General features: G+C 53.2%; 1 protein-coding gene across 1 annotated transcript; it reads left to right on the top strand.

Moving 5' to 3' along the window:
* The first annotated feature begins 758 nt into the window (after positions 1-758).
* ARX (aristaless related homeobox) lies at positions 759-12,690 on the top strand. The gene is made up of 5 exons (XM_053917383.1): positions 759-1,182; positions 2,814-3,666; positions 6,251-6,296; positions 8,996-9,324; positions 11,490-12,690. Exons 1-5 carry the CDS (start codon positions 987-989, stop codon positions 11,728-11,730), a joined length of 1,665 nt encoding a protein of 554 aa, XP_053773358.1. The 5' UTR covers positions 759-986; the 3' UTR covers positions 11,731-12,690.
* The last annotated feature ends 2,297 nt before the right edge of the window (positions 12,691-14,987 follow it).

Consider the following 14,987-nt stretch of genomic DNA (forward strand, 5'->3'; position numbering starts at 1 on the left):
ACACTTGTGAGCGCCCGAGTCCGAGGAGAAGGGGGAGACTCCCAAACCTTTACCTAGCCGCCCTCCCTCGCCTGTCCCTTTCTGCCCTGTAGGTAAGGCCTCAGCCTTTGGCAGAGCTTTATCTTTAAAGGGACTTTTTCCCAGAGTTATGTGGAGATGAGAGAGGTTCGGGAACGTCACTAAAAAAGAGAGCAACCGCCTGGCGCAGGGTGAAAACAAGAGAAAACTTAACGTCCAAACCGGACCGGCAGATGTTTGCGTGGGTTCTTTACCCTGGCATCTCTGCGGCCCGTCCAGCCTAAAGAGGGCAGCGACTGAGCGCCACTGAGGTCAACGCCCTGTCCTGACAGCTCACTATGGCTTTAAAAAGTGCCAAGTCCGTTTGAACGCGAGCCTCGAGGCCTCGCTTCCAAGGAGCTAGGGCCTCCGGTGGTTGCGAAGGGCGCACATCGCCCAAGTAGCACCCACAGGCCTGACATCCGAATAGGCTAGAGCTTCGGGCCAGCCCTAAAGGGTTAAAGGAGGAGCAGCAGGAAGACGATGGAGAACTTAGAAAGTTGTTAGTTAAAAACAAAAAAGAAAAAGAAAATCGATTCGGGTTACTGTCCATTGTCCCCCCCAGCCAGCTTTTCTGGAATCCAGTCCGGGCTTTGCGCTCAGCTCACAGAAGCGCGCAGCCGGCCTCTGGTGCGAGCCAATCAGAGGGCTCCTCTCAGCACGTGGAGGAGAGAGACTCCAGAGCTCCGCTCCCGCTGCTCACTACACTTGTTACTGCTTGTCCGGTGCGCGGAGAGGGCGAGCTCTGGCCGCGGGCAGGGCAGGAGCCGGCAGCCAACAACTGAGGGAGACAGAAAGGCACAGAGATCGCAATAATATCCATTATAGCCAGCCATCTACCCCTAGCCCCCAGCACACACCCATCCATCCCACCTGCCGGGAGAGGCAGACAGCGGTCGGCTCTGTGCGCCCAGGGAAAAGCCCCAGCCATGAGCAATCAGTACCAGGAGGAGGGCTGCTCGGAGAGGCCCGAGTGCAAAAGTAAATCTCCAACTTTGCTCTCCTCCTACTGCATCGACAGCATCCTGGGCCGGAGAAGCCCGTGCAAAATGCGGCTTCTGGGAGCTGCGCAGACCTTGCCTGCCCCGCTGGCCAGCCGCGCCGACCAGGAAAAGGCCTTGCAAGGTAAGGCTGCACCCTCCAGGAACCTACAAAGCGATCTCGGCACACTGGTTTAGATGTTAGATGATCGGGGGCCAGGGCCAGTGGGGTTGCCAAGCTGGAGACAGAGGAAAGATATGGAACAAGTCTGAGGCCTGGTGTCTCAAAAGGCTATAAACATGTCGCAAAGGGGCTGTCTCTCCCTCCCTCTCTGCTTCCAGAAAAAGCAGAGGCCAAGCTTCGTTTTGGGGGCCTTTAGGTTCTTGGTGTTGGTCTTTAGGCCGTGTAAGTGTCCCCTTTGGTAACCTTAGGGGTGCTCTGATGAGCGGCGACAGGTCAGAAACATCAGGCGCCAGGTGGACCCTTTTAACAACTTGGTGAAGAACCCCAAAGCTGTAAGTGGGGGTGACCAGGCAGAGTGACCCTTGGTCTTTCCTGTTTGGAAGATTTCTTTAAACGTGGTGTTTTGCCTTCCCCTCTCCTCCTTTTAGATTTCTTCTACCTTTGAAACCCAACCTTTGCAAAAACATCTCCCTGGGATTCCCAAATGTTGCTTACTGCATTTGAAATGTATGAAATGTGCGGCTTCCGGATGCTATTTTTTCCCTATGTTATTTTTAAAAACAGATGTTTAAAAGGTTTTATTTTTTTCTAAAGTTAAAAATTCCGTAACAACTATTGTTTTACTCCGAACTTGTTACACTCAAGCGTTGCCTTGAGCTGGCTGCAGAGGAGTTGCAGGGAAAGAATCGTTTGTTTCTTTTAAGGCCCGAAAACCAGCGGTCCAGCCGCGGAACCACTTGGAAGACTGGAACGAAAGGTGGAGAAGGGGCATTTAAAATGAAACTGACTTTTTCCTTTTCTTTTTTTAGCCTGCAGTGGCACATGGGCCGGGTACTTCCTCTAAGGGAAGAAGCAGCCTGTGCCTGTTGCACCTCGTCCACCTGCACTCAGGCTCTTTTGAGCCCATTCTCACCCGGACGATTTTTCTTTGCCTTTTTGGGCCAGGGCTCCCCACCCCACCTCAGGCTGCTGGTTGTTGGGCTCAGCGCCGTTCAGCGCTCAGGGCCACTGGGCCGCTCCCCCTTCCAGGGATCACCCGTGGGCCGGCGCCCCTTTCGCCAGCCTGGGCCCGCGTGGCAGAGCAGCAGAGGTCGTGGGCAAAGTTTTCAGGGGGGCGGTCAGTTTTTTAAAAGTTGTTGAATGTTTTCACATTCTCCCTGCCCTGAAATGGGAAGAGAAAAAAACTGATGAAAAGAACAAGGGGAAAGAAAAATGAAGGAAGGAAGGAAAAAGGAGGGGGGAGTGCACAAAAAGAGAAAGGAAGGAAAGGGGAAACAAGAAACATGAGGAAAGGGAGCGACCGTGAGAAAACGAGAAGTTAAGAAAATGGAAGGAAAAAGGGAAATAAAGTGAACAGCAGGAGATGTGAAGGAAAGAAGTGAGGGACGGAGGGGAGAGAAAGAGAAAGGTGTAAAGAAAAAGCCAGAAAAGTGAGGAAAGGAGGTAAAAGAGTACAAGTCTGGCAACGCGGCGCAGGGGGTGAGGGGGTGCCGAAGCCCAGGCGATCGGGGAGCAGTGACGGTCCGCTCCTTACCGACTCTGCCCGGGACGCCGGCCGGGTTGGTGTGCTGACCGCTCTCCCTTGCCCGCAGGCTCCCCCAAGGGCAGCGGCGCCCCATTCGAGGCCGAGCTGCACCTGCCGCCCAAGCTGCGGCGCCTGTATGGCCCGGGCGGGGGCCGCCTCCTCCAGGGCGCCACAGCTGCGGCGGCGACCGCAGCAGCGGCCACAGCGGGTCCGCGGGGGGAGGCCCCTCCGCCGCCGCCACCAACCGCGCGGCCCGGGGAGCGCCCGGATGGCACGGGGGCCGCTGTGGCTGCCGCTGCCGCCGCGGCGGCCTGGGACACGCTCAAGATAAGCCAGGCGCCGCAGGTGAGCATCAGCCGCAGCAAGTCGTACCGTGAGAACGGGGCGCCCTTCGTGCCACCACCGCCCGCACTGGACGAGCTGGGCGGCCCCGGGGGCGCCGCGCACCCGGACGAGCGCCTCGGCGCGGCAGGCGGCCCCGGTGGCGCCCCGCCGGCAGGTGGTGGCACGGGCGCAGAGGACGATGAGGAGGAACTGCTGGAGGACGAAGAGGACGAGGATGAGGAAGAGGAACTGCTCGAGGACGACGAGGAGGAGCTGCTGGAGGACGACGCCCGCGCGCTGCTCAAGGAGCCCCGACGCTGCGCCGTGTCCGCCACCGGCTCAGTGGCCACCGCTGCCGCCGCCACCGTGGCCACGGAGGGCGGGGAGCTGTCGCCCAAGGAGGAGCTGCTGCTGCACCCAGAGGACGCTGAGGGCAAGGACGGCGAGGACAGCGTGTGCTTGTCTGCGGGAAGCGACTCGGAGGAGGGGCTACTCAAGCGCAAACAGCGGCGCTACCGCACCACGTTCACCAGCTACCAGCTGGAGGAACTGGAGCGGGCCTTCCAGAAGACGCACTATCCAGATGTCTTCACCAGGTATGCGCGCGCGGGGTGGGCTGACGGGTAACGGCTGGAGGGCGCCAGCGGACCCCAGAGAAGGGAGGCAGGCGGGCACGGCACTTGGCTCGAGTAGGGACTTCGCTCCTGGACTCTACCCAGGCGCGCCCTCCCAAAGAATCCACCACTGCTCACCAGGAACTACCCACTCGTTCTCCTCCATCCCTACTCCGGACTTTAAATGCAGACTGGGATGATTTCTTTGTTTCCCAAGGTGTATCCAGTTTAATTTTTTTTTTCAAAGTATAAGTTTTAGTTAGAAAAAAAACCAGCATCTCCAAAGAGTTGCCTGAACGCCGCTTTGGGGAGGTGAGCACCCCAGCGCACTTTAATGCAGGGCCCCGGGAGCAGCGGTCCCGGCTAGGTCCCGAGCCGGGCACAGGAAGCATTGCCTGCCCTCGCCGCGAAAGAAAAGCAGAGCCTATTTTTGGCCACTGAGTGGGGCACTCGCCACCCCCGCCTGATGCCCCAGGAGCCTCGTGGGTATCAGTTACGCTGTTCACAGTGAAGCTGGAGCCCATGCCTGAGGAAAAGGCCTTTAAAAATATCCAAGTTCTGTCGCTTGAGAACTCCTGAAATACCCGAAGGAAGTCACAACTCGGCAGTCTTTGGTATCTGTACACCTGGGGACACCAGCCAGAATCTTGCCTCTCATCGCTTTCCTCTCTCACCCGTCACATTAACCCCGCATTCGTTTAATGCACACGGGTTTAGAGAGGTAGGCAAGCCATAGAGGAAACAGCTGGGGGAATTTTTCTTTTTGAATGGGTGGCCAACCCGGCTCTTTTCCGCTCCCCTTTGAGCTCACCTGTGTGTGTATTTTGGAGAGATGTGCCTGTGAGAATACTGGGCCCCTAGCCCCCATTATTTATCCTACCTGGGGTGCCAGCCCGCACCCTAAGGCCAAGGTCTTGGCTCAGGCGAGGAGCCAGGATTACAACAAACTTCCCCCACTGCGGAGGGAGAAAGGAATGGGTCTGCCTGTTTTGGGGCTTGTTAAGCTGACAGCTCCTTCGCACCAGACGTGTGCAGCTTTTCAATGTGCATTTTAGAAGCGGGAAGCTGCCTGCCCCTTTGAACCGAAGGAGAGATTGCCGCTTAGGGCTCAGGAGGCCAGAGCCAACTCTAAACTGCAGTTGCTCCAGCAATTAATTGCCAAACTTTCCTAACCAGAAACAGTAAAAAAAAAAAAAAAGAGGAAAAAGTGGTTTGGATGCTGGGCTCGAATGCACTAAACTTGGTCATCCCTTGAGCTAAACTGGGTTCTCCCCTATGTCATCCAAGCCCTTCATTACCATTTAAAAAGAAAATAAAATGATAAATTAGTGTGTGCTGTCAGATAGCTAACTCGCCAACCGGCTTTTTGCATTTATCACGCATATGTGTATTTCAAAAGAAGAAAATGATGTGGTGTCAGTTGGCATCCGGGTCTGCCCTTTTTTTAGCTTCTCCGGGGGGAACCAAAGCTCGCGAAGAGGGGCAGCTTCTTACCACTACCCCACGCCCACCTCTTTTGGACCCAGGCGTTACTTAGAGCCCCCTGGGTCATGCTCCAACGGAGCGAGGAGTGTGGTTTTAATTTGCTGGTGCTTACTGACGCAGGGGGCGACCAAAAGCGCTTAGGAAACGGCTTTCTCCCGGCCCTGAAGTTTCTGGTGTGGAATGGAGTAGTGGGGGGCGCTGCCAGCATGCAGACCCGGATCCCAGGCTGGTGCAGGCCCGCTCTATCGTCTTAGCGAGCCGCGAGCCAATTATTCTGGGCGCACTCATATTTTCGGTAAACAGGTCGTAAGCCGTTTTACAGCATCTTAATGGTTTCCTATTTGCCTTAATTGTCACAGTAATAACTGCAATGACGGGGTAGGGTTTCAGTTAAATTGACTTCCCCTGAGATGGGCAGGGTTTGTAGTGGGCACTGGAGTCAGGAGGTGCGCAGAATTTTGTTTAATCGAAAAATTACCCCACTGAACTCTTAACAAGCTTAACATATCTCCAGAGGGTAATGGGGAGTATGACCTAAGGGGGGAAGGGAGGGAGGAAGGCAGGGGAGAGAGACACCGACGGAAAGGCAGAGAGGTGGAAACAGAGGTGGGGGAGAGAAAATAAATTTAAAGAAGGTGGACAGAAACCAAGAGGGCATGAACATTTTTTTAAAAATTGAGTGCTGAGTTCTCCCATTTACTGTTAGGACAAAACAGGATATACGCACTGTGTGTGTGTTTCTTGACTGTCTAACTCTGGTTTAAGAGAGAGTGAGAGATAATCCGAGTGCCCAGTTTTGGAGACTTACAGACTCAAGAAGCCACCCGTTGCTCTTGAATATAATATGATACAATATAATATATAATAGCCTATATCTGGCAATGTGTTGTGTTTTTATGTTTTCAATCAAACAGTAGGCACTCCAGTGTGGTAGAGATGATGATGCCCACGTGTTTGGGGACAAGGGCAGGCAGCCAGGGGAGGCCCTAATGGGGGGAGGCCTGCCAGCGAGGGGAAGGAGGCTGAGAAGGGGGTGCTGGAGCCTGCAGTGACCTCCTGTCGGTGTGTTGCTTTCTTATAGGGAGGAACTGGCCATGAGGCTGGACTTGACGGAGGCCCGAGTCCAGGTGAGCTGCTCCCCAGAGAGGAAGTAGCCGGAGGCGGGCTGGTGGGCAGAGTGGGAGAGAGTTGGGTTGATGGATTTAAAGGCCCCTTTTATTAGGTGAAGAGAAGCAGAATCGGAAAAAAGAGACCCAAACATTCACACACCAAAAGAGATTAAAATATGAAGACCTGTGGGGGGGCGGTGTAGAGGGGAAGGTTTCTGGCTTTGGGAGCCTTGAAAAGGGGTCCAGGATGAGAAGGAGGATATAAGTTCCCTGAGACTGAAGTTCAGGAGCCTCCTCCCCCTCCACAGCCCCTGTAGGAACCACTCTTCGCACTGACTTCTCCAGATTGAAATAATGGGATGGAGCATGGATTTGGTTGTTAGACAAATCCGCTCAGCTCCAAGCAGGTATTTGGCTGCGATTAAGTCTCCGATCGGGCTTCATAAAAGCCCACTTAGTGCTAGAACAAACAGGGCCATTTGAAGGCAAAATGCTGTTTGATTTCCCCTCCGCCCACACAAGGAGCTGGCTAATGCTATTTGATTTCCCATTTTTTATAGCAATGAGCCCACAATGATCTAATAGGGAGTGAGTGCAATGCTATTAAAGGTGTTTGCAGCCCCATACCAGAGTGCATTTCCGAACCCAGGACTCATAACCAAAGAGACGATCAACACTGGGCAGCCCGATGGCCAACAGAAAACAGATGTCCCTGAGCTAGGAGCTGAGTGAATCACTTTACAGTCAAAATCAGGCACTGATAAAGCACAATAAATTCCATATGGCTCATTTAATACACAACAGCTTCTTGCATTAGAGGGCTAATGATGAGGCCTGTCCCCTCCTTTCTGTTGACACATTTCTCCATTGTCAAACAGAGATGTGACAGCAACTCCGTATTTTTCAGCTCAGGGGAACGAGTCGTGGGAAAGTTAAATAACTTTTAAAAAGAAAGAGAGCACCCCCTCCTCCCCTTCTCCTCTCTCCCTATTCACTGGAGAAGATGTAATTAAGTGAATATGAATTATTAGAGTCCTTTCGTTTACCTTTGGGGGGCCTCAGAGGTATTAATTCAATAATGAGGAATTGCAGGGGGACATCTTGATAATTGCAGTTGAGCCGGAGAGAGACAATCCGTCTGTAAAAGGTTTCCCCGTTCTTTGAGGGTATTCTATCCGTGTGCCCCCCTCCCGGACTCCTTTCACTGCCCTGAGGAGTGGCGGATATTCTCGTCTAGACAGATTTGGATACACAAAAGCTGCCCACCCAGCTTGGTCCCATCTAGTCTTACCTTTTCAAGCCTCTGAATTTCCACACTAGACTGTTGCTGCAATTCACAAGTAGATTATTTGAGGGCTGTGGAATGTTAGGGATGGGCCCCCTTTCAGCAGAATTTTAAGTAATCGACTGATACGGATTCTGGATTTTTCTTGCCCTCAGTAGCTGCCTAGAAGTCAAGCCAAGCTTAGGTATTAGTGTTAGTAACCACAACCCCAGTGTGTATATTTGAAAGACGTGGATGTCTATAAAATATTGTTACAACATACTCCTCTGGGATCATTTACATTATATTACAGTATAACTCCTGTATAGCCTGGAGTTCATTCTTAATTTTTACACTTGTGCACAGGCATAAACCCAGACCTAAAAATATTAACGCCTTCAGGGGAGAAGGAACGTATCTCAGCTGTGGGTGTGATGAGCAGGTCACATAAAAATAATCTCAGGCTCCTGGGAGTTATTTTTAGACTCTGGTAGCTGCCACATTTCAGGTAAAGGTCTCTACTAAAACTGCTTTCTATTAACAATTAGGAAGATACCTTGTGCTGAAAACCTCCCCCAAGCCTAGAACGATCTTATTTTAAATCCTGTTTAAACCACGTTCCCCCCAAAGAAATAAAGGACCTGTTAGCTCTGAAGACACGGAAAGTTGACAGGTATCCTGCACACTGGCTTCTGCGTGTCCAGGGATTGCTGCGTACCTGCTGTGCACAGGCAGTGCCCCCCTGGGCCAGGCGGGGCCCTGGGCACAGCCCCTGCAGAAGGCAGGCTGGGTGCCCTGGGTGCCAATTCATGGAGAACAGACACTAAGATGTATCTTGTTCCGGAATTACTGTGGGCATGCATGTCTTCCCTTCCAGCTCTCCCCAAACCCCAGAGCCCAAACTAGAACTCTAGGTGCTCAATAAACAGTTTTGGAAAGGCTAAGTGAGCCACCTCCCCCAATTCCCTTTTCAATACAGAGCAGGGATTTTGCCAGCTGTGGGTAAACCTGATGTAGGTGATAAGCAGCAAAAAGCTGATATACCTTCACTTCTCTGGACGTGAGCTTTCACATACCTTGTTTTACTCCTTCCTAGCAGCCTTATGGGTACAGCTTTATTATGCCCGTTTTGCAGATTAGCAGACTGAGGTTAAGAAAGGTATAGGCCGCCTGCCTAAATATGCACAGCAAGCAGCTGACTGCTTGGACTTTGAAACCTTGCTTTCCCCATCTCTAAACCTGAACAACTTTCCTTACACTTGGAAAGAACTAGGTTCATTGAAATACCCACTGGAACGGGTTTGTGTGGCCCATGTTTCCTGCTGGCTTTAAGTTTGGCCTCAGAGGTGTCCTTGAATGACCTGAAGCTGGAGAGGGGCCAGGTGGGCGCAGGCTGCAGTGGAAAGGAGGGAGGGCCTCAGAGCAGCTCAGAACAGCTCTCTCCGCCTTGCAGGTCTGGTTCCAGAACCGTCGGGCGAAGTGGCGCAAGCGGGAGAAGGCGGGCGCACAGACCCATCCTCCGGGGCTGCCCTTCCCTGGGCCACTCTCGGCCACCCACCCGCTCAGCCCCTACCTGGACGCCAGCCCCTTCCCCCCGCACCACCCCGCACTGGACTCAGCCTGGACAGCCGCTGCCGCTGCTGCTGCCGCAGCCTTCCCGAGCCTACCTCCGCCTCCAGGCTCGGCTAGCCTGCCGCCCAGCGGGGCGCCGCTGGGCCTGAGCACTTTCCTTGGAGCCGCTGTGTTCCGGCACCCTGCCTTCATCAGCCCTGCATTCGGCAGGTAACACGCGGTCTCGGGGTGTCTGTCTGTCTCCTACACACATACGTGCACACACAACCTGGGGTGAACGAGGAGGCCCGAGACAGGCAGGGGATAGATGCCTCTTTTCTCTCTGGCCTAACCTAAGAAATAGCCAGAGAAAATACTCTCTAATTTTGCTCAAGCAATGTGGATCTTGAAGAGAAGGGCTTGAACTGAGTGGCAAAGAGGAGGGCAGTGGTAGTAACAACAACCAGAACAATTCTGAGTTTTCAATGAAAGCTGTAAAAGTACCTTTTGAAGGTGACAACAGCCCAAGCTATAGGTGGTATGTGTAAATGTCTACAGGGCCAGGATGACTCCAAGTTTTGTAAAAGTCCTTCCTCATGCCCCAAAGCCTGGTAGTTAGAGGGACACAGCCCTGGTCCTCGCTGGAGTCCTGGAGTCAAGGGCCCTCTGGGTGCAAAGAATTCTTTCTTCTTCCCCAGACTCTATATTCCTTGTCACTCAAGTGACCCGCTGCCAACCGTATCCCTGTGTGTGCAATCCCCGACCCTGACGAGGTACAAGACAACGAAATAAAAGAAACAATTCATCATGTTATAACTCCCTCTCTTTAAATGAACATCAAATGATGAAATTAAAAGTCTGTATAATCACACAGACAGAGAAACAAAGGAGGGATGTATTAAGTTGGAAAGTGCAGCGAAAATAAAACTGAATGCAGCTTCCATGATCTCTCTTGGGGAGAACAAAGAAATAATAGATTCATCCAACTGTGCAGCCACATAACAAAAATCATCTTAGAGAAAAAATTCAAAAAAGACTAAGTAAAATTAGTTTCTTGTAACAAACCAAGAAAATAGCGACAGCATTTAAGTGTAGTGACTCAGTTTACTTAGTGGAACCAGGGCATGTTATGCTCCCCCCGAGCCACAGTGTATGTGTTTCTGGGGGGGGTTGGAATTAAGTCCTGTGTCCCTGGTCCCTGGTCCCCATCCATTTCCCTTTTGATAACAAGTGACTTGTAAAAGCCGGCAAACCACAGCTGGGCCACTGGGCTGTGAGGTTTGGAGTGCTAGAAAAGGGGTGCACTGGGCATGGCATGAGGGGTTGAGAGGCAGGAGACTGTCTTCCAGCCCTAGTGGTCTCATATCTAACTGTGGAAAGGCCTAGTTGGTCCTACAGAGGCCAGGAGCAAGAGCCCTGGGGGGAAGTGGGAGGAGGTGGGATGGAGAGGTAGAGGGTTGTAGGGATATGGGGATTTGTCGTGGCCAGGGGTGGGTCCAGCCTCCGCTGTAGAACCATAGTGCTGTGTGAAGGTGGTGGAGGCAGCTTGAGGAGCAATCTTGGTGCTTCCTGGAGGCGGTGGCACGGAATGAGGATCCAGGCTTGGATGTTGCTGTGCAACGTGTACAGGGTTGCTGGGTCCAGTGGGTCTCTGGGACGAGATACTGCAGGGGCACGGGAAGACTTCGGGGAATGAAACGTGGGGATGCTGGCAGGTCGGGTCATAGCTTACTGCCCATCGGCAATGTACAGGAGGGCACCCCCACCTCAACCTCGCGGTCATTGACAGGGCACAGGCAGCTCAGCCTGGCACAGGAGGGCGGTTCTGTCCTCCGGAAGTTCAGCAAGCGGGCCGGATTTTCCAGGCCCAAAGAAGCCCTGGGCCGAGAAGGCGCCCTAGAGAGAGTATCAAAGTCTGCAGCATAAGTCTTCATCAGTTTGGATACCTTCTTCTCCCTTTCTTTTTTTCTCCTTCTCCCCTCTGTCTTCTTTTCCTCTTTGTCTCACCTCTCTCCTGTCAAATAGTATTGCAGGCAATTGGAGCTCTTGATCTGGGAATAGACCCCCTTCTTAAGCAAGAGCATGGAATCCATCTAATTGGGCAGTGGGGTTTTGGGCAGGCGGGGGTGGGGGTGGGGACCTGTCTCTGCCCCACTTTTGGCCCCGTGGTCTCTTTTTTTTTTCCGTTGGTTCCCTGCTCCAGTAAAGCCCTCTCGCAGCCCCTAGCTTCCCGCCTGTGCTCCCACCTACTTCCCAGCTCGAGACCCACCCTGGGCCTGCAGCGCATCCCTCTGCTTGCCAGGGCAGAGGCGTCGGGAAACGCTGCTGGGAAACGCTGCCAGAGGTTCTGCCCTCAGCTCCCGAGGCTGTGACCACGCTGTTTGCTCTACCTACAGGCTCTTTTCCACCATGGCCCCCCTGACCAGTGCGTCGACCGCTGCCGCGCTCCTGAGACAGCCCACGCCAGCCGTGGAGGGCGCGGTGGCATCGGGCGCGCTGGCCGACCCGGCCACAGCGGCTGCAGACAGACGCGCCTCTAGCATAGCTGCGCTGAGGCTCAAGGCCAAGGAGCACGCTGCGCAGCTCACACAGCTGAACATCCTGCCGGGCACCAGCACGGGCAAGGAGGTGTGCTAAAGGCTGCTCTGCATCCGCGCGCCCAGGGCGCGCCCCTAAAGGTCACCTCACTCAGCACCACTCAAGACCAAATGGAAACAGAGGACCAGCACACTCCCGAGAGGCCACTGAGAGAGCGCAGCCGCTTTCTCAGAGCCTGGACTCGGGCAAGGCAGCCCTCAGGCGGTACCGGACGTGGTATCTCCTCGGGGGGCTGTCCACCCACCCCTGTCCCTGCCCTCGCCCCTACCCCTGCCAACCTCGCTCCAAGGTGAACATCCACTCTCTCCCGTTCTTAACATTACTGAAAATATCTGGGGAGGTTTTCTCCCCAAAACGCCTGGTAACGAAGTTAAAAGAAATTTAAAAGCCCAACCTCTCTTCCTCCAGACATCCCTCTTAGCTTTTTTTTTTTTTTTTTTTTAATAGTATTTTGGCGCTCAAGTTGATCTTCCCAGTGTGGGCCCCGGTGTGAAGCCAGGGCCAGGGACGCAAATGCGAATCTGTAAGATAGCTAATAGTGCACTTAACGGAAAGGGGCGTCTTGTTCTTGTTCTCTTCTTTATCATACACCAACCAAGGTTTTTATATCAAACCAAAGGGAAATACTCTGCTAGAATATGGACTGTTGAAGTCACCAAACTGTGATTATTGATTCTGTACATACCATTGTTATTAAAAAAAAAAAAAGAACAGAGCTTTGTATATTTGAAATGTTATAACGCAATTGCACTCAGCGTGGTATGGTAAAAGTTTGTCCTGTAGATTCTTACTGTGTTGTAGATACGGTAGGGTTCCTAGACAAATATTTATGTACTCAAGCTCTTTATTTAACTTATTAACTGTAGAGGCTTCTGAAACCTTCAAGATAAAGGCAATGGTACAGTACTTTTGTGTAATGTGTAATTGTTACCACTTTTCCTTGCTATCTAGTGGAGAAGTGTCACGCTCAAAATAAAAAAAATTATATGTTTAACAAAAGGAAGTGTGAATGCTTTGTGAAGACGCTGAGGGGACAGTAGAAGGGGGGTACCCACAGGCCAGGGCTGGGCCCTGGTGCCCCAGCATCTCCTGGATTTATCTGCATTCCCCTTTTGCTGGTTTGAATCTGATCCTCATAGGGATCCGGGCTTCTTACAAAGGCTACGGACACCGAGGTGGTGCTTTCTCCGGCATCTCAGCTCCCCTGGCAGGGTTGGGGGTCCTGAGCCACGGAGGTGGGGTGGGCTCGATGGTGGGTGGGGGCAAGTTACGCGTTGTTGATGGTGGAGACGAATTTGAAGTGAGCGGGAGTCTTGGCTCGGAAGTCGAAGGAAGCTGTTCGTGGAAAGTGCCACGTAGCAAGGAAGTGCGCAGTCCGCGTTGACAGGTAATGGTGAGAAACCCAGGGGTTGGCTTCCGAGGGGGCGGGCTCCACGTACAGGGTACACTCTCAGGGAAGAGGGAGGGAGAGGGAGGGAGAGGGAGAGAGAGAACAAACTCGGGAATGGTGACGGAAATGCAGCAAGGGGTATCCAAGTGGCAGATCTTGACTCGACAAATGACATTACATCAGTTATCCCGGCACTGGGAAATGTATACATTTTTAAAAATCTAAACAACGCAAGTTTCCAGAGAAGACCCCCAACAGATTTTGGATCTGTAACCCTTTGGTGCACCCCTCCTCCGAGCCGGAACTGGAGTCTCACCCTCCCGCAGGCCCTGCCTGTGCCCCGCTGGGTGACCGCTTGGTGTAAGCCCGCCCTCCGGGGACGGGTCTCGCCAATGCTCCCAGGGTGATGGGAAAGGGAAGAGAAGCTTAATTAGTTTCAATTTGCAGTAATTAGCGCGCCGGACCTTTGGGGAGAGGGGCAGGCAGGGGGGAGGGGGAGGTGCGTTGGCTGCGTGACTACTGCGCTTCGTCGTGGAGCTGGAACCGGCAGCCCCGCCAGGCCCGGAGCCATTGGTCGCCCCGGGGGGCGCGGGCACATCTACGGCCTGGGCTAGTGGGCTCTGTCAGCGCTCCCAGGCGGTGCCCTGGAGAAGGGGGGCGAGTCCCCTTGCAGCCTGGGGCGCCAGTGCGCGCCGCCCAGGGGCAGGTGCGAGGTCGGGCCGAGGTCAGCGGCAGCTCGCGGTGGGCGGCCTGCTCAGCAGCTGCTGAGCTCAGGCCCTGGCGTCCTCAGCTTGCTGCCACCCCCCTACCCCCACCCCGACCCCCAAACCCGGAGCCCCCACCTGCTGGAAACCGTGAGGAGCGTGCCCTCGGGGTTCACGGGCCGAGGCTGCTCCCCAGACCTGAGCCATCCGGCGGGTCATTGCCATCCTGCTCCAGACGTACTGGCTCACAAGCAGGGGCCAGACCCTTGAGGAAAGGGGCCTACCCTTTCCTCAGCGGTTCAGCCACACACTCCTTTCTCGGATTTAGGCCCCGCGGGAACTTTCTAGGACAACCCCGATATCTTCGTGTCTCAAACCTCTAGACTCCACAGGGTCTCCTGAGGTGAAGGCTGCTTTCCTAGGGTGGTCAGATCTACTCAGGAGTTTGGAGTGGAGGTGGGAAAGTGCAGGAGGAACGTGAGGAAAAAGGACTTTTTTTTTTTTTTGGTGGTCAATATCAATTTTCTGTCGATTTTAGCTTTTTGTTTAGATAGGACTTTTTCCCCCCTCCAGGCTGCCAGTTGGATGGTATACGAGAAACAGTACCATTCTTCCTGTTAATGAACTCTTTTTTAAGTCATTTTTTCTCATTTGACCCTTCCATGGAGCAGAAGCAAATTGCGTGAAATTACCTCCAAGGATTACATTTATTACTGGCCAATGAGAACCCCTCGCCTTGTTTTACAAACTCTTAATCCTATGTCATTCTGATGCCGCAAACAAGCCCAGTCCTGGGCCTCCTATTCTTTCAACTTTCCCCAGCTGGAGGGACCTCATTCTGCACTTAATATTCCCCATAAATATCACACGCTAAAGACCCCCTGACTTCCAGCAAGTCCACATTAAACATGTGACATGTCACGCATGACAAACTCTGAGTATCTTTTCAAAGCAGCATTAAAAGCAAAGAAACCAATTTTCTTCTCCTTCCAAACCTCCCCAAGTGCTGAATGATGGGGATTGGAAAGAGCCACTGGAGCGTACTTAGGGGGATTTTATGAGATTTTCCAGAATGATTTAATCTTATTGTGAGCATTATTAATGAATGGCAACCCAATTTGGCCCCAATATCTGGGAACGGGGTCACAATGCTGGGAGCAGCTGACTCCCCCCACCCCAACCTTAAGCAAACCTCTTCCAGG

Source organism: Desmodus rotundus, chromosome X, assembly GCF_022682495.2.
Source record: "Desmodus rotundus isolate HL8 chromosome X, HLdesRot8A.1, whole genome shotgun sequence".
In the NCBI taxonomy this organism is placed as follows: domain Eukaryota; kingdom Metazoa; phylum Chordata; class Mammalia; order Chiroptera; family Phyllostomidae; genus Desmodus; species Desmodus rotundus.

Excerpts from the sequence above, each read along its gene's own strand:
- ARX (XM_053917383.1), top strand. The coding sequence starts at position 987 with ATGAGCAATCAGTACCAGGAGGAGGGCTGCTCGGAGAGGCCCGAGTGC. Across the intron at positions 6,297-8,995 it reads TGACGGAGGCCCGAGTCCAG|GTCTGGTTCCAGAACCGTCG; the intron begins GTGAGCTGCTCC and ends TCCGCCTTGCAG. Across the intron at positions 9,325-11,489 it reads ATCAGCCCTGCATTCGGCAG|GCTCTTTTCCACCATGGCCC; the intron begins GTAACACGCGGT and ends CTCTACCTACAG.